This window comes from Sturnira hondurensis, unplaced genomic scaffold (genome assembly GCF_014824575.4).
Source record: "Sturnira hondurensis isolate 20B ecotype Veracruz unplaced genomic scaffold, ASM1482457v3 Scaffold0003693, whole genome shotgun sequence".
Taxonomy (NCBI): domain Eukaryota; kingdom Metazoa; phylum Chordata; class Mammalia; order Chiroptera; family Phyllostomidae; genus Sturnira; species Sturnira hondurensis.
In genome coordinates, this window is record NW_028076324.1 from 11,758,833 (window position 1) to 11,783,006 (window position 24,174).

The 24,174-nt window shown below is 39.9% G+C and overlaps 2 protein-coding genes across 2 annotated transcripts; one reads left to right on the forward strand and one right to left on the reverse strand.

The window, feature by feature from the left end:
- Nucleotides 1–584: 584 nt before the first annotated feature.
- LOC118984603 (olfactory receptor 7D4-like) lies at nucleotides 585–1,806 on the reverse strand. The gene has a single exon (XM_037042745.1). The coding sequence runs from the start codon at nucleotides 1,804–1,806 to the stop codon at nucleotides 862–864; it is 945 nt and encodes a 314-aa protein (XP_036898640.1). The 3' UTR covers nucleotides 585–861.
- Nucleotides 1,807–15,757: 13,951 nt separating this feature from the next.
- On the forward strand, nucleotides 15,758–16,696 carry LOC118984604 (olfactory receptor 7D2-like). The gene has a single exon (XM_037042746.1). The coding sequence runs from the start codon at nucleotides 15,758–15,760 to the stop codon at nucleotides 16,694–16,696; it is 939 nt and encodes a 312-aa protein (XP_036898641.1).
- The last annotated feature ends 7,478 nt before the right edge of the window (nucleotides 16,697–24,174 follow it).

Sequence of the window (24,174 nt, forward strand, 5' to 3'; positions counted from 1 at the left end):
TTATTATTATGGATGAGGGTGTGGAGGTGCAGAGAAGTAACTGCAGGTAAGATTAGTAAGTGATGAAAATATTTAAGCCCAGAGCCCTCTTAGCCACTGTGCTCTGCTGCCCCCAAAATATGGTAAGCGCTGTGAAAACTGGAGTGATTAGTGGTATGGTGGCCAGGGTGGGCCTCTGAAGAGCTGAGTTTTGACTTGAAGTCTAACTTGTGAAAAGAAGCCAGGCATGTCAAGATTTGGTGAAACATGAACAGAAGGCAAGGAAGACAGAGTGGATTGCTTTGGACTCTTGTTTCAGATCTGCTAGAGCTTAGGGATCAACGAAGTTCAGAATTTTCTCTCAAAGTACACACTACAAAGCTTTTTTATTAAAGTCTAAAGTATAGGTCAATGGCCACCACCAAGGCAGGATACAGCAAGTAAAATTTTATGGGGTCAAGGAGGTCAGTATGACAGCCAAGATAACAGTTCCCGACAGACCAGGAAAGACATGGTCCATAGTGATTTGTTCTAGCTAGAACATAACCTAGGAATAACGATGAGTCAATAATGTGTAAACATTTGTTGTCACTCTTTTCCTCTTCTCCTTCACTGCATTCCTTGACTTGCTTTCTCCTCTCTAGATGCTTGCAGGAGTCTGCATTTTTAAAATAGTTCATTTTCACAAGTTTAGTTATTGGTTAGTCATTCTTTTTTCTTGGTAGATGGTGGGCATTTGGGTGTCCTCCTTCAAGTTTGTCACTGGTTCAGAAACGTCTTCTAGTATATCATGAATAGCAGTTCTTCTCTGTCTTTAGACTACATATCCAGGAACACTAGTTATCAGCACTTTGGATCTCTGTTGCCTTAACTTGCATGACCTCACCAAGAGTGAGCTCCTCTGCTGAAAAGTCTCCTCAGAGCCTTTTTCATGTCCTTGTTCCTCAGGCTGTAGATGAATGGGTTCAGCATGGGGACAACTACTGTATACATCACTGAGGCTATTGAACCCTTCCTGGAGGGATGAGCTGTTCCAGAAGTGAGGTAGACCCCAAGGCCAGCACCATAGAACAAGGAGACAACGGAGAGGTGAGATCCACAGGTGGAAAAGAATTTATACTTACCTCCAGTAGACGAAATGCTCATTATAGAGGAGATAATTCTAGAATAAGAAAAGAGAATCCCAGCCAGGGGAATAACACCCAGCAGACCTGTTACAAAATACTGTAGGATGTTGTTGGCAAGGGTGTCAGAGCATGCAAGCTTGAGGATCTGAGCAAGTTCACAGAAGAAGTGGGGAATTTCTGTCTCTTTGCAAAAGGACACCCTCAATACCATCAAACTTTGCAACAAAGAATATGTCAGGCAGATTAACCAAGAAAGTAGAAGCAGGAGACTACAAAGGCGAGGGTTCATGATGACTGTGTAGTGTAGAGGGTTACAGATTGCCACAAACCGGTCATAGGCCATCACAGTCAGTAACAAATTATCCAGCCCAGCAAAAATCATGAAAAAATACATCTGGGTAAGGCAGCCTTCATATGTGATGTCTTGGCTCTGTGTCTGGATGTTCACCAGCATCTTTGGGATGGTGGTGGAGGTGAAACAGATGTCAGTGAAGGACAGGTTAGAGAGGAAGAAGTACATGGGCGTGTGGAGGTGGGAGTCAGAGATGATGGCCAGGATGATGAGCAGGTTTCCTGTAACACAGACTAGGTACATGTAAAGGAACAATCCAAAGAGGAGGGCCTGCAGGTCCATATCTTTTGAAAGTCCCAGAAGGATGAATTTTGAAGTAGCTGTTTGATTCCCTGTTTCCATATACATTAATGAGAATTGTCTGGAAAGAGGCAAGAATAATATGAAAACTAACAAAACAGGAATGTGCCATCCATTTCAAACTCATTCACTCATTAACTTTTGTGTTTTATCTAAGAGTTTTCTTTATTTGATGAAAATCTCTTCAATGGTACCTTTCCTTCCATGCTTCCACCACTACTACCTGGAATACTTTGTCTTTAAAATTAATGTCCCACACCATTCAGGGGTCTCCTTTGCATTATCCCTGACTCCCAGCTAGTCCACCTCTTTGTACCTCTTCTAAAAGGACAATCAGCCTCCTCAGCATCTCCTTTCTGCCTGGTAGCTGTGGTGTCTTCGGGTCCAAGGAAATGTAGAGGATGAGGAGGCCATTGGCAGTTGCAGAATTTAGTGTGTTTTTTTTTTCTAAAAAAGAGTTTATTTAGCTTGCTTGTTTTGTTGATTAGGTTCCACTAATAGGTGAGATCGTATGCTGTTTTTCTTCCACCACGTGGCTTATTTAACTTAGCATAAGCCTCTCCAGTTTCATCCGTGTTGTCATGAAGGGAACAATCAGCAAAACAAACAAGCAAGCAAAATATAACCAGAAACATTGAAATAAAGAACAGACAGACAGTAACCAGAGGGGAGAGTGGAGAGGGACAATGGAGGAATATAGGGGAAGGTCCATCAAGTAACGTATATAAAGGACACATGGACAAAGTCGAAGGGGGTAAATTTGAGAGTAGGAGGCGGGGGGGCTGGGGTATGGGAGACCATGGTAGGGTAAAAGTGGAGAAGACTGTACTTGAACAACAATAAAAAAAGAGAAAAGAAAAAAATAGGTAGAGAACTAGAGAAAAAATATCACACATCCACATATATAAAGAAAAACTACATAATTTTTAAAGGTTTATTTAAAAAGTTATAGAGGTAGTAATAGTAAGCAGTATACCACATAGACTTAGGAAACAAGTTGCAGAAGGAAAAGAAAGGGCCCTTGGAATGTACACTCAGGGAGTGAAGGGAAAGAGAGAAAAGAGCTAATGATGTGTTTTGTTTGCCCTGGTCCTTTACCAGCATCTAGAAATAGACCATTCTCTGTGTCAAGTTTGGCTCAGAGAAGGTATTGGGAAATGATTTTACAAGTAATTCATTGCTGTCCCTATTTAGCCCTGTGCCATTGTAATGACTGCGATGCACCTCCATGCCAAAGGCCAATCAGACTCCCCCACCATACATTCTCATTGTGTCCTGAATGTTTGCGTTATAGTTCTTTAAATTTCTTTAGATGGGAGAACTGTGCCTTTTCTATTTCATTTTCATTTTCTATCCCAAGCATTTAGCGCAGTACCTGGTATTGTGTTTTTTTTCTGTACCATGGCTCCAGTAGTGCCCAGTTTTCTTTAACTTCATTCAAAACGATTTTGTTAGATTGTATTGTAACAGCTGTCATTGGTGTGCATTTAAAAAACTTATCAAAATTGGTGAATTTTTGTGCAGCCACTTTAATATTGGGGATGGCATGAAATATGCAACATTTTTGGCATATTATGCTTTATTACTTCAAGAAAAGTAAAAATATAATTGAAATGTAAAAAAAAGATTTGTTCGGTGTACAGAGAAGGTGTTGTGACTGATCAAACATGTCAAAAGTGGTTTGCAAAGTTTCATGCTGGAGAGTTCTCACTGGAAGATGCTCCCCAGTTGGGTAGACCAGTTGAAGTTGGTAGAGATCACATCGAGATGGTAATTGAGAACAAGCAATGTTCTACCATGCAGGAGACGGCCGAAATATTCAAAATATCCAAATCAATAAAATTACTGGTGAAAAAAATTTTAAATATGTATTTTCTTTTATGGAAAAAACTGAACAGACTTTTGGGCCAACCTAACACGTAACAGGTGTTCTGTAAATATGTATTTAAAATACAATAAAAATTAAATTAAATTAATCAAGAAAAAATATGTTAAAAGAAAATTTGAGGGACTAGGAAATCGCCTATCAAAACCCTCTAACCAGGAATAAAGACACTGTTTATCATAAAGGCATTTTGATTGAACAGAGAGAGAATGAGAGCTCTCTACCTTTTTATTTCACTCCATTAAAAAGGCGGATCTTTGTTCCTGTTCAAATATTAGGTTGCTGCCATAGGAGGGAATTTATTAACCCAGAGACAGCTGTCTTCAATTTTATTTTTAGTTTTTTTATCCTCACCTGAGAACACGCTCACCGACTTTCGAGAGAGGGGAAGGGAGAGAGTAAGAGGGAAAAAGACATCAGTTGCCTTCCATATACACCCTGATTGGAGATAAAGCCTACAACCATGGTATGTGCCCTGTCTGGAATTGAACCCACAGTCCTTAAGCTTACAGGACAGATGCTTCAACCAACTGAGCCACACTGGCCAGGACAGCTGTCTCTAATTTTATACACATGTAAGAAAAAGTCCCTTCTTTTGAGTTGAAACATGTCTCTTTATAAATTATGTGATCTTAGTTCCTCCCTCTGAGGGTCATTTCTCTTTACCATGGTCATCTTTAAATATTTTGTCCATATTTGGAAGATTCTGTCTCCTTGTCTTTCATTTATTCCACAGTTATTTGAGTGCCTACTGTATGCCAGGGTCTGAGTGAGGGCTTGGTATAGAAATGAAAGAGGAGAGAGCTCTGTCTTTCTGTAGCTTTGAGTACTGTGGAAACATTGCTGCCTTTGACTCCTCTGCACTAATTATCCTAATTAAGATCCTTATGATCCACTTGAGGAAAGTGATTAGAAATATTACCTGATCAAAGTTAAGGAACATTAACTTATCTGGAGATCCAATAAAGTTTGTAAAAGAGGTTAGTGATGAGGGTAGGTAACTTTTAAAACTGTGATAGACATAAATGCAGCTCTACAGTCAGACAGGGGAAGTCAGGGATGGGTGAGGACGGCTGTTGTTACAATAGTTTTTCATAAAATAGGTGAATAAGTGAACACTATTATTCAGGAAGACTGACTGTCTTTGGCATCAAAATGGCAAAATAAACTGATGTTCTTCACTCACCAATGCCACTTTAATTCAGATCCTGCTAACCTCTCACCTGTGCTCTATATAGTCTGACGCCCTTCTAGTCCATTCTGCGGGGCATGTCAGAATAGTTCCAAAATCAGCATTGTATGCATTTTAAAAATTGCTCGGTGGCTCCCTGTTCCTCCAGGAAAGAACCTAAACTCCAGAGCTCTTCATGTCCTGGCCCCTGTCCTGTTGGGCTGTCTTCATCTCCCACCCCACCACACTCATTCTGGCTTCTAATCCATCCTTTGCATTGAGAAGGAAATTCCCCAAAACTTATCACTGAGGCAAGAGGATGGCTATCACTCTGAAGTATTGTCTAGTTGCTTGCCTAACTCTCTCACTTTCTGAAGAATGTTCCTTTGTTTGCTTGGGGTGTAGACACTGTGAAGTTAGTGCTCATAGGAGTTTAATGAATTGCAAGTGAGTCCTGGCTGATGTGTCTCAGTGGATTGAGCACCAGCATGTGAACCAAATGGTCACCAGTTTGATTCTCAATCAGGGCACATGCCTGGGTTGCAGGCCAGGTTCTCAGTAGGGGCAACCACACATTGATGTTTCTCTCCCTCTCTTTCTCCCTTCCTTCACCTCACTCTAAAAAAATACATAAAATACTGAAGAAAAATAAATTGCAAGTGATTCTGTCTGGCAGACATACAAATTATTTCTTTTCATCTAAAAAAATTACCCCCAAAGGTTATTGTTATTGTCCTTGGGAATCTCTGTCTGATAGAAAAGATAATCCCAAAGGCTATGGTTTTCTTTTCTTATATTTTTGCATCCAACTTGGAAATTAATTCCATTATTCCTTTCCTGCCTATATAAATTTCTGTTCTTCAAATGTTATGCAAACTAGCTTTACTCCACTCACTCCTCATGAATAAATAAGTCTTCGGCATACATTCTCTTTATATTTCTATGAGTCACATTTTTATCCATTGGAAAATAATGCTCTGCTGTTAGATATTCAACATCTTATAATCCTGGGAACATTAAATACAGTTTCTTAGCTTTGGATCTTTGCATTTACCAGCCCCTCTCACTCAGGGTCCTTCTCCTCTGTATTCACCTGGAAGAGTCCTATCCTTCCTTCCACACTGTCCTGAAATCTTTATTGATGCCTCCATGCAGCGCTGACCACTCTCTCCTTGGACATTCTTTGAACCTTGTTAGACTGGACTACACATGGGGCAAGTCATCACACTGCATGCACATGTTTGTTTCTAGAATTTTCATCCTCACAGGAGAGCAACATGATATAGTTGCCTCTTCATGTGCAGCACCTAGCTCAGTGTTGGGCACAGGGAAGATGTGGTATAGATGCAAAAGTGTCCCATCCAAAAAAATGGGGGAAGGAAAGTTCAAGTGAGTAAAGAGGGGGCTATGAGTGGGAGGCCCAGAAATGAGAGGCAGTGAAGGACAGCAGGCCTAAAGACAGAGGTGAGAGAACATCAGGTCTAGCAAGGCTGGGAATAGCTCCATTCAGAGCCATGGACTTTACCTTGCTTGGCTTTGGTAGGCTTTTCCTCATTCTATATCCCTGCTGATGTGCCAGGAGTGTATGTGAGTATATCTTTTGTCTCCCTCTTACCTCTGTTGCAGCAGCTTCTGAGAATGCAGGTGCATCACAATGGAATTGCTGAAGATGTGGGCTTTATAATCTTTACTTCTAATGGGGGATGAATAAGAGGAACAGGGATGATGTTGCTAAGTGCAGTCTAAGTGTAGACTGACACCTAGCATGGTCCAAGGGAACTTCCTGCTGGCCCAGGAGAAATTAGCCTGAAGTGAAGGGAACAGGAGGATTATTTGGTTCTGAATCTACTTACTTCTCATTAGATAAATTGCTCTTCTGACTCTTTCTGGAGAGCTCCTCCCTTGAGGATCAGTGGAGTGATCTCTTCTTCCCACTGGGAGCCAGACTGGAGCCACATACAGGTTCCTAAATGCCAGACTTTGAGTTTTGTGTGCCATGTAGCTTGTTTTACTTCATCTGCAAAATCCCCTTCAAAATCTATTTGCACATTTTATTATTATCTTATAGAAAAGGAAAGAAGCATAACATTTTTAGGTCATCTGTACAAGTCATGAGGCAGAAAGAAGTGAAGCTAAGTTTAAATCAGGAATTCTGACTCCTGACCCAGGGTACCTGGCCAGTGTTCTCCTGCCAACCCAACTGGGTATTTCAGTTCCCTGGACACTCCAGGTGGAGATCACCTACTCATTGTGCTCTTCCCTTTGCATTTTCCTGGTAGACCACTGCAAAGAGCAGAGTGGCTCCTGCTGCATCATCTTTATAGGAACGGTGGAGGACTGAGGAGGCCAAGAAGACAGAGTTGGCACACAGTAATTGAGGACAAAGCCACCACTCCTGGATATTCCTCCAGAGCTGTCCACTTCCTCCTCCATGCATGTAATCAGCCCAGTCAATCTCAAAGAGAGACATAACATCAGGTCATGGTTCCATTTCTACTCAGAAAACTGAAAAGAGTTTTAAAACTAGAAACAGTGTTAAACAAAGAACGTGTATGCATAACTCCTAGATGCAGACAACAGTATGGTGATGGCCAGGGGAGAGGGATCAGGGCCTGGGTGGAGGCAGGGGGAAGGGGTGAAAAATGGGGCATCTGTATCAGTGTCAACAATAAAAATAAAGAAGAAAAAATTTTAATGTACCTCAGATATATCTGTGGCTAAATCCTATGGGCACTGCTTAAAACTTAATAAATTTGGGAAACTGAAGTCAGACTCAGAGACTGACAATTAAATTTCAAATCCTTGTTTGCTCTACTTATTATCTTTGTGACATGGGACAGTTCTTAATATCTCTGAGCCTGGCTTGATGCTGAGTTGATACAACTGCACTGAGTAATGATTAACAGATAGTGGGTGATCCCTATGGGCTCAATATGTGGTGGGTGCATAAGGTAAGTGAAAAACAAGTTTTGGGTATTATATTTAATAATGATAAGGCTGATCCTCATGTCATTCAACTTAAATGTCCTGTGAGCTGGAGTTATGATTTACCTTGATCCCTGACAGGATGTTTTATTTTTGTCCTCATTTAAGTAGATACTTATTTGGAGATAAACTATTGCATCTCATTTGTTTTTGATTCCCTAGGGCTTATATGTTGTCACAGAGGAAGCATGAAATATAAAACAAAAATTTCTTCCAAATTTTGAATATAACCCTCTCTCTGATTAATAGAAACAGCATGGGCAATATAGCTTCCACAAATTAGGTTCTTTCCTGCCTTTCAAGTTTGTCCCATAGAACTAGAGAGAAGATAAAATGGTGCTTGTTTGGGACTATTTAAATCGTCTGTGTAGTGGACACATGGGACCAATTATTTTTCATTTGAGTATCTACAATATTCAAGGTGTCCCAGCTACACAGAACCACAAATGTAACAAGTCTCAGAATTCAGCCCTTCCCCTGTGGGCTGTTCCTGTCCATGTACCTGGTCACCATACTTAGGAACCTGTCACCATGTTGGCTGTAAGCTCAGACTGCTACATTCATACCCCTGTGTACTTCTTCCTCTCCAACCTGTCCATGGTTGCCATCAGGCACAGCTCCACCACAATCCCCAAGATGATAGTGGACATCCAAAATCATAGCAGAGGCTTCTCCTATGTGGGCTGCTTAATTCAGGTGTATCTTGCAAATCTTTTTGGGGGTGTATGGATGCTATATGCTTGACTGTGGTGGCCTATGACTGGTTTATGACCACCTGTCACCCACTCATGGGTCACCCAGTCATCATGAACTCATACTTGTGTGGTTTCTTGGTTTTGGTGTCATTTCTTATCAGCCTTTTGGACTCCCAGCTGCACAATTTGATTGTGTTACAACTCACCTGCTTCAAGAATGTGGAAATTTCTCATTTCTTCTGTGATCCTTCTCAGCTCTGCAACTTGCCTGTTCTGACACCTTCACCAATAATATAGTCATGTATCTTGTTGACCCCATTTCTGGCTTTCTCCCTACCTTAAGGATTTTTTTCTCTTACTATAATATGTTTTCCTCCATTCAAAGAATCCAACCATTGGTGGGAAGCATTAAGCCTTCCCCACATGTTTTCAACTCTGAGTTGTTTGATTATTCCATACAGCGAGCATTGGAGTGAACATTGGTTTAACTGAGTCAGCTTCCCCAAAGCCTCAGTGATGTACACTGGTGTCGCTCCCATACTGAAGTCCTTCATCTGTAGTCTGAGAAACAGGGACATCAAGAGGGCCATGCAGTGGCTCCTTGCTAGAGCAGTCTGCTTGCAATACCTGGGTCATTTTTTTGGTCTGTGGATTAGAAAAGGTTGTAAAACCAATTATCCAGGCTTGGCAAACATGCCCCACTGCTCACATAATTTTTTGTAATTATCATGACCTTAATTCCTCTTGATGTTCACATGTAGATATTGCTTCTCTTTTTAAAAAAATATTTTCTTTATTTATTTAGAGAGAGGGGAAGGGAAGCAGAAAGAGTGGGAGAGAAACATCAATGTGTGACTGCCTCTCACACGTCCCCTACTGGGGACCTGGCCTGCAATCCAGGCATGTGCCCTGACTGGGAATTGAACCGGTGACCCTTTGTTTCAAAGGCCCATGCTCAATCCACTGAGCTACACCAGCCAGGGCTGATATTGCTTCTCTTGGCACATGGGAATGTAGAAATACTCTGGGATCCCACCTGTGTCAAACACTACATAGAGTTTGAATCCTGTAACATCTAAGGAATATTCTCTTTTCATCACTTGTGACCCAGGCACCCTGGTGTAGCACAAGTTCGTTTTTGAAATAGCCCTCCTCCCTGGCAATCATCACTCTATTTTCTGTCTTTATGAATTTGGCCACCCTAGGAACTTCATATAAGAAGGATCATGTAAACTCTGTCCTTTTGTGGGTGCCTAGTGTCTCTTAGCATACATAATGTCTTCAAGGTTCACCCATGTTGTACCAGTGTCAGATTCCCTTCCTTTTAAAGACAATATAATATTCTATGTATGGGTACACCACATCTTGTTTATCCACACATCTGCCAATAGAGTACTTGGGTTGTTTCCACCTTTTGGCTGTTGTGAGTAATGCTACTGTGAACACGAGTCAACAAGCAACAAAAGTTTAAAACCATTTTTTAACAAATCTGAGCTTATAACTTTGGTTAGCTATAATATGCCTTGGAATCTTGCACACAAAATGAAGAAAAGCTTTTTTTTGGATAGATGTAAAGCAAATTATTATTTAGTTTTTAAAATTTTGTTAGGAAATTATCAGGAAAAGACTAAAGAGGAAATTTATTAAGAAATATGTTCTGCCTTGATGGGTGAGGCTCAGTGACTTGGTTGGGAGTTATTCTGCAAACAAAGGGTCACCAGTTTGATTCCTGATCAGGGCACATGCCTGGGTTGTGGGTTTGGTCTCGGGTGGGGTGCCTATGAGAGGCGACTGATCTATATTTCTCTCTCATCAGTATTTCTCTCCCTCTCTTTCTCCCTCCCTCCCCTTCTCTAAATAAACACAATGTTTTTAATAAAGTAATATGTTCAGTTCATAGCCACAAAATATAAAATCATGGCATTTGTATTTTTAACCTACTTAATGGAGTTGTTGCACTCTAAGACTATTTACTAAAAGGGATGATGAAATTACCTATATAATATTTGATGTCTTGTATTTATAGTTTCAGTGGCTGTTGGATGATACCATTCAGATTATAGGTGTTTTTTCAATGATATATATGTGGTAGAAAGCTATTCATTTATTTTTTCTCTTTTTTTAAAGTTAATTCTTATTCAAGTACAATTTTCTGTTTTATATTCCCTGCCCTGCTCCCCCCCCCCGTGCTCCCCACCTCCCTCCCATTTCTGCCCCCCACCTTAATTATTGTCCATGTGTCCTTTATATTTATTCATGTGAGTCCCTACCCTTTTCCTCTATGATTCTCTCCCCTCTCCCCTCTGGACCCTGTCAGCCTGTTCCATATTTGAGTGTCATTGGTCATATTTTGCTTGCTTGTTTGTTTTGTTGTTTAGATTCGTGTTAAAGGTGAGATCATATGGCATTTGTCTTTCACCACCTAGCTTATTTCACTCAGCATAATGCTCTCCAGTTCCATCCATGATGTTGCAAAAGGTAGGAGCTCCTTCTTCCTTTCTGCAGCATAGAATTCCATTGTGTAAATGTACCATAGCTTTTTGATCCACTCATTTACCGATGGGCATCTAGGTTGCTTCCAACTCTTGGCTATCGTAAATTGTGCTGCTATGAACATCGGGGTGCATAGGTTCTGTTGGATTGGTGTTTCAGGGTTCTTAGGATATACTCCTAGCAGTGGAATTGCTGGGTCAAAAGGCACATTCATTTTTCGTTTTCTTAGAAAATATCATACTGTTTTCCATACTGGTTGTACCAATCTGCAATCCCACCAACAGTGAACTAGGGTCCCCTTTTCCCCACAACCTCTCCAGCACTTGTTGTTTGTTTTTTTGTTTATGATAGCCATTCTGACTGGTGTAAAGTGGTATCTCATTGTGGTTTTAATTTGCATCTCTCTGATAGCTAGCGATATCAAGTATCTTTTCAGGTGTCTCTTGATCCTCTGTATATCCTCCTTGGAGAAATGTCTGTTCAAGTCCTTTGCCCATTTTTTAACTGGGTTGCTCGTCTTCTTTGAGTGGAGTCGAATGAGTTCTTTGTATATTTTGGAGATTAAACCTTTGTCTGAGGTATCATTGGCAAATATGTTTTCCCAAACTGTTGCTTCTCTTTTTGTCTTGATACTGTTTTCCTTAGCCATGCAGAAGAAAGCTATTCATTTAATGATGTTATACTTGGTGATAGGAAACTTCTTTTACTTACTAAACTTGTGTTAACATACCCTACTCTTTGATTTTATTGTCCTATTTCTAATTGACTCAACTAATTAAAGGGTGGTATATTTCACTTAGAATTAAGAATAAATAATTCAAAAATGCATTGCTGAACTCTGATTTTTATGGTAAATCATAGAGGATCAACATAATTTTCTACAGTCAACTAGAGCATTTACTTTTCATCATATCTAAAATGTAAAAAGAAATCTTATAGTACTATCCTCTCTCTTTTTCTCTTCACAGCCAAACATCTTGATAGTGTTCTACACTCACAAGGTCAGTTTCCTCACTGCTAAGTCACTCCCAAGCCCACTGGAAATAGATTCTTCTGCATCGCTCTACCAAAATTGCTCTGTTGTTTTCCATATCACTAAACCCAAGACTTATTGATCAACCTGTACTTTACTTGACCTTAGGCCATCATTTTGCAGGGTTGACTCTTCCTCTCTTGAAACATGACTTTCTCTATCTCCACAGCATATTCAGCACCACATAGCCTATCCAGTCAAAGGGATTCACCGAGACAGGTGCATCTCCATGTTCTTCCATGTTACTTTGAGCCCCTAAGTACTGTGGCTACAGAGAGATGAGTCTTTGCAGCACAGATCATTCCGGAGGGGTGAATCTCTTTTCCTCGAAGCCAATGAAGGAAGGTGATGACAATGAAGGAAGAGGCCTGTGGGGTGAGGAGTGGGATGCAGTGGTCAGGGTAGAGAGATCCATCTGGCTCCAAAGCTGCCTTCTTGGAAACAGAATTAGCACACACGTTCAATTCTGCCATTTGCTCTCTACCCCAAAGGAGTTTAGTGACTTCAAGAGGAGAACATCAAAGAAACAATTTATTTAATGAGGAACGATGAGAAATCATTCTCCTGAGGCTTGAGACCTACAAATACTTCCCTGGCATCCTCACCATAGTTCAATGACACCTGACTGGGAGAGACCACACCTGCACCTCTCACAGATATGACTTTGTGACAAGTTCTGTCTCCCTATCATTCCCTGGGTGAGTCTGTCTTCAGCATCCAACAGTCAGAGCAGAAAGAGTTTTTTTTCAAATACTTGTTTAAGCAATCCTAGTGGAGTGAGTCATCCATCTAGCCTTATGAGTACTGTGTATGAAAAGAAGTATTTAAAAAGTCACAAGGGAGGGAGGTAACATAGTTGATAATATCCCAAGATAATTTTATTTGATTCTCTGGAATTTATTTTCCTGGCTATTTACATCTTTTTAGATTCCACTGCAGCTGTTTTCTGTCACCTCCAGTTCTGAAAGAAACTCGTTTTGGGCCCAGTGACTTGCTCAGTGTTGGTAGGAATTGGCACTTTCTCGAGCATAAAAAGTTTCCAACCCACCTGCTAAGAGCTTCCTTGTCCTTCCCTAGTACAGTAGTTCTCAGTGTGGTTCCTGAAGCAGCAGCATCTGTTCTCCTGCACCCATGTCTGCTGGGAGCTTGCCAGAAATGCAGATTCTCAGGCCCCACCCAAGACCTGCTGATAATCTCCAGGGATGAGACCCGACAGCCTGCTTTAATGAGCCCCCCCAGGTGCCTCTGATGCAGGTTATCACTGGGGAACCCTGGCTCCTTCGTGGTTTGGTTTCTAAAAGGTTACCCACACTGTTTGATCCTACAGATATGCATGGAGTGCCCACTCTGTGCCAGGTGCCACGTGTGTTGTCATTGCAATTGTGAACAGCCCCATTTTCCCTGGATCTTCCCTAATGACTCTGTGCAAGGACATAAGAAAGCTGATGAAACTGGTGACTTTCATTAGTGTTCCCAGGTAGGTAATCCTATCAGCAGCTGACAGTGGCCAATTCTGTGTTTGGTTTTCAACTATTGTATCTGGTTTACTCTTCTTGTCACATGGCATTTTTTGGAATTATTAGAAACTATGTGAAATTATTATAACAGCAAGCATGATTTCTCCTTTCTGCTTTTCATGAGTTTGCTTTGTGTTTTTAGGGTTTAATGATGTATCTTGGATTAACACTTGGTTAGCATAGTGCTTTGCTAACACCTGAAGGCAGTATCCTTCTACTCCACATGACTGGAAAGTTCTGTTCTCTTCCCATCAGTGACTGTTACATTTCATTACATATACATTTAGGTTGCAACTGTCATTATTTCCACATTGACTTATTCATGCATCAAGCAGATAACATCATCTTACTGCTTTTGCAGGTTGCTGCATCAATAATGTGAGAATAATTTATAGATTTCTCATTTGTGATATATATATATATCACAAATAAGATATATATATCACAAACAAGACATATATATATATATAAACAATTGTTCCAACCTTCATTCAACTTTTTATGCTCTTTGAGAACAAACCACTGGGAATACTAGGATAAATACATTTTGTAATATGTGATCTGAACTTGTGTCGTTTATGATTCAGTCATGAGAGGGACAGATATTAAGCAAGGAATTTCATAAGTAAATGTGAAAACATAAGTATGACTTAGGCAATGAAGAAGAAAAATACAGGGACTATAAAAGCTTAGATTAGGGGGACTGTACTTGGTGGATGGGCAGGGTTCAGGAAGGCTTGTTTGAGGAAGTGATGTTCTGTATAAGAGATAAGGACAAGAATGATCACAGGAAGACAAAGGCTTGAAGGAGCACCCTTCAAGGACAATACTTACACAGGTGTGGCTAGGGGAAACTCACAGCACTGTAGGATTCCTGAGAAGGACCATGTGTTGGAACTTAGCGAGAGAAAGACTAGCGCTGTGCTTAATAAGAGGGGAGGTTGGAAGGAAACAGCATGAGCTGGCAAAGCTAGAAAGGGTGTAAAAGAAAGAAAAATCATAGACCCATCTCCCTTATGGACACTGAGGCAAAAATCCCCAGAGGAAAGCACCTTCCAGATGATGTTTGTGTTTGCTTCCACTTGGGGCTTAAGGTGCATCTTGTCCAGGACCACTTTAGACGAATTTCTTCTGGCTGAGGTTTCCAGGTAAGTGTGAATGTGGGCTCCACACCTGTGAGTGGTTGCCTCAGCTACAATGATTTTCAAAGTCTGCCTCTTTCTGACATTTCATGGGTGGATTTTCTTTTTTATTTTCCTACCCTGACTTATTGAACATTATGTGAAAGTGTTTTTAACTTCTAATTCTAATATCATTTCAGGTTTAAAGAAAAAGTTGAAAGAGTAGTTTTTATGGATATCTTTTACTGGACCCCCTAAATGTTAACATTTTTACCACCTTCACTTTTTTCTTTATCCAGTTTTCTCTCTCTCCCATGTACATGTGTGTGCACATGCATGTGGGTGTGTTTGCAAAACCATTGGAGAGCAAGTTGCATCTCTAAATCTTCAGTGTTCCCTAAAAACAGGGATGATTTCCTCACATAACCACAATACAATGGTCAAAATCAGGAAATTAATGTTGATATAATACTATTATTAGATTTACAGACTTCATTTCTATTTTGACAGTTGTCCCAATAATGTCATTTAGAGCAAAGAAAACCCAATATCACGCATTACATTTGGTTGACCTCTCATTAGCCACCTTTAATCCAGAACAGTTCCTGTCAATTTGGTGACATGGACATTTTTAGATGTCTCTCAGTTTGGGTTTATCTGATGTGCCATAGTCTTTAGATTGAAGTCCTGTGTCTTGGGCAAAAATCCCACAGTAGTGACATTCTGTCCTTTCCAGTGCCTCCTACCCAAGGGAAATGTGATGTTGATTCATCCTATTTTGAAGCTTCATGACCATCTGACAGGGTTGTTATAAAATGGATTTTTAAGATAGGTGGGCAGCAATTCTGAGCTCCACTTGGTAAGATTCCATTTTGGTTTCATTGCTGTAAAATGGGTGGCTAAGATGAGTGGGTGGGATAAGAGACTCCATTTTTTAGGTTCCATTTATAAGTGAATGGAGACCCAACTCTAGACAAACTGACAGACTTCATAAATGACTTGAATGAAAGGCATAGTCAACATTTCTATTATGTGGAGGGTCCTAGTTTATACTAGTTCATGCTGTTCTTGTCTCTTCCTTCATAGGTGAATCAACTATATGAAAGCAGGAAACAAAACAGAAATTTTCGAGTTCATCCTCCTTGGGCTCTCAGAGGACCCAGAACTTCAGCCCCTCCTATTTGGGCTGTTCCTGTCCATGTACCTGGTCACTGTGCTTGGGAATCTGCTCATCATCCTAATCATCAGCTCAGACTCCCACCTCCACACCCCCATGTACTTTTTTCTCTCCAACCTGTCGTTGGTTGACATCTGCTTCAGCACCACCATAGTCCCCAATATGCTGGTGAACATCCAGACACAGAGCAAAGCCATCTCCTACATGAACTGCCTCACTCAGGTGTATTTGTCCATGCTGTTTCCTATCCTGGATACTCTACTCCTGACCGTGATGGCCTATGACCGGTATGTGGCCATCTGTGAGCCCCTGCACTATGCAGTCATCATGAAGCCTCGTCTCTGCGGTCTGCTAGTTTTTATTACTTGGTTCATCGGTGTCATAACATCCTTTCTCCATATGTCTTTGATGATGCAACTGAGTTTCTGTAGAGATCGTGAAATGCCACATTTCTTCTGTGAACTAACACAGATCATCAAGCTGGCCTGCTCTGACACCTTCCTGAATAATGTATTCATATATTTTATGACTAGTGTGCTTGGTGTCCTCCCACTTCTGGGGATCCTTTTCTCCTACTCAAGAATTACTTCATCCATAAGGAAGATGTCCTCATTAGAGGGAAAGCAAAAAGCATTTTTCACCTGTGGGTCTCATCTCTCCGTCGTTTCTTTATTTTATGCAACAGGCATTGGAGTCTACTTCACTTCTGCAGTGACTCACTCTTCCCAGAAAGTCTCAGTGGCTTCAGTGATGTACACTGTGGTCACCCCCATGCTGAACCCCTTCATCTACAGCCTGAGGAACAAGGATGTGAAGGGGGCCCTGGGAAGACTCCTCAGCAGAGCATCCCCTTATCTGTGATGGATCTGTGATTGCCCCGGGACTGAGGAGCTTTGTGAGTACCAGTGGCAAGAACTTGTATCCTGAAGTTAGTTCTTACTCTTGAATCTCTCGAGCCATCTCGTTCTTTCATCTAGTCCTTAAGGACTTATGACTTTGCTCTCTCCTAGTTTTTAACACACATGTAAGCAACTAATCTCCCAGTAACTTATCTGATGACATTTTGTCTTATCTGTTGTCCAAAAGTTAGGTTCTTATCTTCTTCCTTACCTTTACACTAGTGAGTCCTGAACTTGAATTTGAAGTGTATACTGTATCTTTATCTCAAATGTTGGCCTCCAGTGCTTAAACTACTGATTGTTCACCTTATTTCTGTGTTTGATTGTGAATCTTCATTGTTTGTGTGGGTATATCACCAACAGCATTTTTTTTAAACTGGATAAAGTATGATTAAAATGAATATCAAAATATTGTTGATGTGTTAGTGTTTATTATATGGCATGCCTGTGATAACTGTTCTCTATTACCTTATGTTAATCTTCCCAATAGAAAAAATTATGCCCCCATTTTAGAGGTGATAAAAATGAGATTCTCAGAAAGCTAAGAATAAAATAAGACTTCCCCAAAGTTACAGAGGGATGAGAGACCAAGCGGCAGATGCAGGATTCAAACCTAGAACTCTAACCCTGAGCCATAGTCTTAGATCTAACAATCTTCACAGTTTTTCAAAGAGATTTTGCTGTGTACGTCTCTATGGTAGACTTTACTGTCAATCAACAATATTTCTGATTATCTTCTCCTTTTGCATACCCAGAAGAATTGCATTTCCTTTTTCCTTGAAGGTAAAGGAGGCAATATCATTTTATCTGTCCAATAAAATATGAGTGGAACTGATGTATTCCTTTTAGCCTGGTATATTTAAGAGCTGGTAAATTAATCTTTTTATTCAGTCTGACTTTAATATGGCTATTGTGGAATAGAGCATCATAAAATAAAAATAGTTTAATAAATGTAAGACTGGCAAATACATGTAGGACTTTTCTGGATAGTTACTTAAGTCCATATATAAATGACTTTTTAAATAGAAAATCCCATTAACTCTGTTAGTGCCACTAATTCATAACCTCTTTTCAGTGTGATGTGAGACTGTGATATGACGTGACAATCATGACCAGAATGAGAGGAGTACTTCCAGAACAGCCAATTGCTACTTTCGTTTACCCAGAATTTGCAAGATTTTTTTTGGAAGGACTACTCCTATCTACTCCTTGGAAACCTGAACATCTCAACATCTCAATCTCTCTCACAAGTCCAACTTTAACTGTTCAATCAAATAGCCAAAAGTCTCAAGGCTTTGTATATCAACAAGCAATGGTGATGTGTTCAGTGACAAAGAGAGGTCTGATTATCACCAGGTTACTTTGTTCAAAGGAAAAATTAATATTCAAAAAATTTGCCTTATGGCTTAATGTAATACATGTAGTATAATTATATATCTGTCTATAACTATCTATCTTCCATCTATCTCTCTACCTACCTACCTACCTACCTGACATGTAAAATTTCCCAGGGCCAAGAGAACAGAAAAAGAGGCTGATGACTCCATCATTACATTAAGAGTTTGTTAAGGGAATTTACATATGAGGCTTGTCTTGGGCGGCAGCAACATGACATGGCTATCATCCATGCCATGTGGCAGATGTGAGGTGTTATATAGGACAGGGCAATGCGGATGGGATTACTGGGGCATGATCCACCCCAGGTAAGGAAGAAAAACCTTACTGCTTGCCTGAGGAAGGGCAGCAGCCTGTTCCAGCAAATGGCACTCCTGGGCATAGGAGAGAGGGCCAGATGGTCTCAGGGAATTTATGGGAAACGGTCTCTCTTCTGTCCAGAATCGAGCTGGATCTCAATTAAAGTCCAGCTGCAGTTATGTTATTGAACAGCCCTCTACTCTATCTCTCTACTCATTTATACCAGATTTTAACCTAAGGCTCCAACATGTCCCTTAGCTCTTCTCTCTCAGTGTCTTAGTAAATGAAGAGTTTTCCATGGAGAAGATGAAACAGGGTGTTTCATGGGTGAGCCATCATTATGGGCGAGCCAGTGGGCACAATAAAACATTTTCAGGGATCTAAGATGGTTCAATGATAGAAGAAGAACAACCTAGAACTATATGAATGATAAAACAGTAGAAAGTTTTATGTGGGTATGTATGTTTAATTTCATTTAATATAATAATAACTACCATAATAAGTATATTGACTTTGTAACTATGTATAGTCAATAACATCATAATTAATATGAATATTTGTTGTTTAAATAATTAATTGTTTTATATTTTTCTTTTTAATATTTATTGGCTTATTTTTTCATTAGATATATTTCCTTGATTATTTTATCAGTATTTAAAACTCATAACACTTTTAAGTATGCTTGGCAATAAAAATGTAATATATAACAATGTGAGAAAGTTTGGAAAATGCGAATAATGAGAGATATGGTAGGCAACCCAAAGGATGCATTTACCTATCTATGTGCACTCTATGTTTACAGTCAAAACCTTATCTCCTGATTATACCTTCCAGTCTGTAACTGGTTTAATAAGCGTTCTCTCACCAGAGAGATGCATTTGATAAATTTGATTATTGTTATGTTTTAAAGTACTTGTACTTTCAGAGATGAAAAGGGGAATTTTTATTTTGTTTCTAGTTGCTGCTATTTTTAGTCAAATTGCACAATGTTTAATACTTGTTGAACTATGGAATACTCACCTAAAGGGGGTCCAAGCCAGGGTGCTGGGGATTAAATCCCTGTTTTGTATATTACTAGCTATATGACCTTAGTCAAGTCACCTGGACCTCAGAACCCTCAGGGAGGAGAGTCAGGGTCACTCCATCAGGTAAGCCATGCAGAGTAGCAGGTATATTATTCCAGGGTGAGGGGAACTGAGAATGGATAGCAGAGGACAGACACACTGAGAATTTGTTGTGGCTTTGAGTTCACCTATAGTAGGAGAAGCTGTAGTTTTTCCCACTGGTCCTTCCTCTTTATAGTGCATCTCACTCACCCTCTCCCCAAAACAGACCCATTGAAACCATGGAGGAGCTTTTCCCAAAACTTACACAGAAGGTTGATCCAAGTAAAACCAAAAAAATAAGTATGAAATAAACAAGTGAGCCCACATCCAACTAAAACATCCTGCATGGTAAAAGGAACCATCAACAAAATAGAAAAGCAACCTACCAAATGGGGGAAAGTATTTGCAAATCATATATCTGATAAGGCAGTAAAGTCTCTGACATTCCTCCTAGTCATATTGTTTCTGATATATCTCTCCTTGGTCAAGGGGAAAAAATGAAACTACATCCAACTAAAAAGTTTTTGCACATCAAAGGAATCAATGAGCAAAACAAAAACACAACCTACCAATTGAGATATTTGCCAATGATGCATCCAATAAGGGGATAATGTACAAAATTTATAAAGAACTTATACAGATTAACACAAAAAAAACCCAAGCAATTTAAATTAAATAATGGACAGAGGACCTAAATAGACATTCCTCCAAAGAGGACATACAGATGGCTGATAGACACATGAAAAGATGCTCAACGTCACTGATCATCAGCTAGATGCACTGCTATGTTCACTGCAGCATTATTTATAATAGTTAAGATATGAAAGCAACCTAAGTGCCCATCAATAGGCAATTGGATAAAGAAGTGGTGATATGTCTATAATGGGATATTACTCAGCCATGAAAAAGAATGGGTCCTTATCACTTACTACAACATGCATGGACCTAGAGGGTAATATGCTAAGTGACATAAGTCAGTCTGAGAAAGGCAAATACTATATGATTTCACTTACATGTGAAATCTAAAGAACAAAATAAAGCAACAAATGAAGCAAAAAGGCTCGTGCAGCCTTTTTGCAGAGAACAAACTGATAGTTGCCACATGGGAGGGGCATTGTGGGACTGGATGAAAAGGGTGAAGGCATGAAGTACAAACTGGTAGTTACAAAACAGTTGTGGGGATGTAAAGAACAGCATAGGGTTTATAGTCAATAATATTGTAATAACTACGTATGGTGCCAGGTTGATACTAGACCATTTTGAGGGATCACTTCATAAATCATGTAAATATCTAATCATTGTGCTATACACCTGAAACTAATATACAATAACATTGGATGTTAACTGTAATGGAAAAATAAAAATTTTTTTAAAAGTTTAAAAATCTTGTGAGGCTAAAAAGAAAGGTTGACTCAACTGTCGCTGGGGATAGACTATAGAGAATGTTGTGCTTGTTGCCCAGATCCTTCATCAGGATGAAGGGCTTATTTCTCCAGCCATCTGAAAGCCCTCAGCTCTCTTTGTGAATAGCACTCAGTGGAAGGAAGCTGCCTCACCCAGGAGACACCACTCAGGTCTCCTGCTGTGGGGAACAAAACTGGCGAAAGACTTTTGCATTCACCATTGTATTTGCACTGAGGTTGCTCCTGAGCTGCTTCCAGCCACTCACTGAGAATAGCAGTGTGCCAGTGCATGTGGTCACATGCCTATTGCTGTGGTCACATAATGACACTGATAACCAGCTTCAGTGTCATTCCAAAATGGTGACTCCTCTTCTTGGCGTGAAGAACCTGAAGGGCCATGCTGCAGTAGAGCTTGAAGTTCAACAGGACTTTTGCCATATGTCTGGAGTGTATCTTTAGGAGTCAAGGCCTCTGAACCTGCAGAGGCCAGAGTTGTGGAGATCCGCAGCACAAACTTCCCAAGTGGCTCAGTGGAGGTGTCATCAGAAGGGGCCACTTCTACTTCCAACCCTTGATTTATGGACCCACATATGCTATAGATCAAAGATACAGCACACTACTGTCAGTGATTCAGAGTGCATGCTGCATCCTGTGGATTATGTAGTCAGCACTTCCTGTGTATTCAAATGCCTGCACTAAATTTGGTTGTTCTCTTTTAAACTAACCTGTTTCTCTATCTTCCATTAAAATTTTCCTTAAACCCTCTCATGTTCCATACTCTCTTTACACAGTGCTTCACTTTCTCCTTCCCTTCTCCCACAAGCATTACAGGTGTGTTATGTTTGTCACCTATATCTCCCCAATGCCCATTCTTTAAGCCATTCTACTTGGATTATTTCAGTCTTTGCTCTTCTGTTTAGAGATAATAAATGGCCCTCATTAATGTCAACAGGTGGTACATGTCACCAGCAAATGTGAAAAAAACTTTCAGCCCTCATTTGGTTAGTCCTTTTGACAGAACTGAACTGTTAACCACTCTGCTTGTCTTCTGAAAGGACCTCTTCACTACATGACACTGTAGACACCAAGGAATTTATGAAATGCAAAGGCTTTTCAAAGGAAGAACAAGGGAAGGAAGTTGGTTTCTAGCTTTGGTTCCTGAGGAAATTATGCATTCCTCAGGAGACACCTTGTCGCTTTTGAGTCAAGCCAAAGAAACAAGAGTTTCTGATGGAAGGAAATACATTGATCTCTCCCCCCGCCCACCTCACCCCTTGATGCTTATACAGACACAACACTAGATGAAAATTTTCATTCTTTAATCTTTGCATCCCATGAAACCTGAATAGTTTGGAGAGTGAAAAGACAAGAGAACAATTTATTTAATGGGAGCCCTGAGAATTCAACCCTGGATATAGTGGAACCTTTAAATGTGGTTTGGGTTTTTTTTTTTTTTGCCCCTTTCCTTAATTCTCTGATGCCAGCCAAATACAAACCCAATGAATTGGGTTTCCTGGGCTCAGACCTTGGAGGCCAGAAAGTTTCAATGGAGTGGTATCCTTAATAGAGAGTCATTGTGTTCCAGTGAGGGCCCCTGGAATGAAAAGGAAATAAGACAATATGGGTACCGGGCTTTACCTCTGGAATAATTAGACTGGGACAGACCTGCATTACATGGCTTACAACAATCAAGTCCCTGTTCCTTGAAGGTACTTTAGTTTCCACTGAAACTGGTGTTTTCCAGCCTTTGTTCTGTTTCCTTCTCTCTCTTTTTATAACCTAGAGCCAGCCTCTCTACAATAACAATTATTTTCCAGAGAATCTCCAACTCTGACCTCTACTATGCTGCATGTCCCTCGTCTGTTTTGTCCCTAATGTGATTGGGTTATATTCCCTAAGTATTTTGCAGCACATCTGACTCGTTGATAGCACTTCAATATTGATGTTATTGTTGTTTCACCTCAGTGTCCATAATATTATCTACAAGTAATATAATTATTTCTGATGTTCAGTAGTCAGGCTGATTTCCTTTCCTCATCTGACCAGTTTCTTTTAATGTATAGCAGAATTTCAAGTGATTGAAGTTGGAGTTGACTGCACTGGTGTGTTCATGAATTTAACACAAATGTTTTAGTGAATTAATGCAGAATATTCTGTTGTGTGCAGCTTTGAAACAACTGTTCTTTTTTTCTTGTAATAGACAGAAAACTGTACTTGAAAAATAATTAAATAAAAAAATTGGAGAAAAAAAGAAAAAAATTATTTATTTATTATTGTTGTTCAATTACAGTTTTCTCCATTTCACCACACCACACCCTCCCACCCTTGAACCTACCCTCTTTGGCTTTTTCCATGTGTCCTTTATACATATTCCTTGATGGCCTTTCCTCTTCAGTTAAGAAATCATCACTGGTTTCCTCATTTAGCAAGAGGAAGCTAATTGTATGATGAGGTTGAAGATTTCTTTTTTGTGTTATAGTTGACACTTCTGGTCTTAATCTTTGTTATATATCTGACATTTGTGTACGTTCTATGCGCCAGGCACCAGATGAGTATCTGGAATGACAATGGTGAACAAGAACAGTTGTAACTTCTACCCCCCAAGTGAAAATAAAATTATCAACATGAGACACACTTTAAGGAATAGTACAAGATGCTCAAACCGTGGGCCTAACACACTCAGTTCCTCCTGACCCCAATTATCTGTTTCCTATCTCACTGGTCTGTGAAATCCCTTCCATTACTAACCCAAGTGCAACTGCAAATTCTATTCTCTTAGCCCCAAATGCTTGACCTGTTAATATTTCTTCTAACTCACAATTACCCATCTTTCCCCTCACAGCACCAACATTCATATTTCAGAGAAGAGTTTTCAACTCACCTCCCAAGACTAAATGGGTCCTCAATGATTTTTTTCTCTCCTTAATTAATTAGCATTCTCTAGACATTAGTAATAGTGAAACTTTTTTACCATTGAGAATGTAAACACTTATTTACTTTCTTTTTTAAAATTAAATTTATTGGGATAACATTGCTTAATAACACTGTATAAGTTTTAGGTGTACAAATTTATAATATTTCATCTGCATATTGCATTTTGTGCTCACCACCCAAAGTCTAGTCTCTTTCCATCACCATATATTTGACCCCTTTTACTTTCTTTACCCCCAGGCAACTTCCTTCCCCTCTAGTAACCACCATACTGTTGTCTATGTCTACAGGTTTTCTTGTTTGCT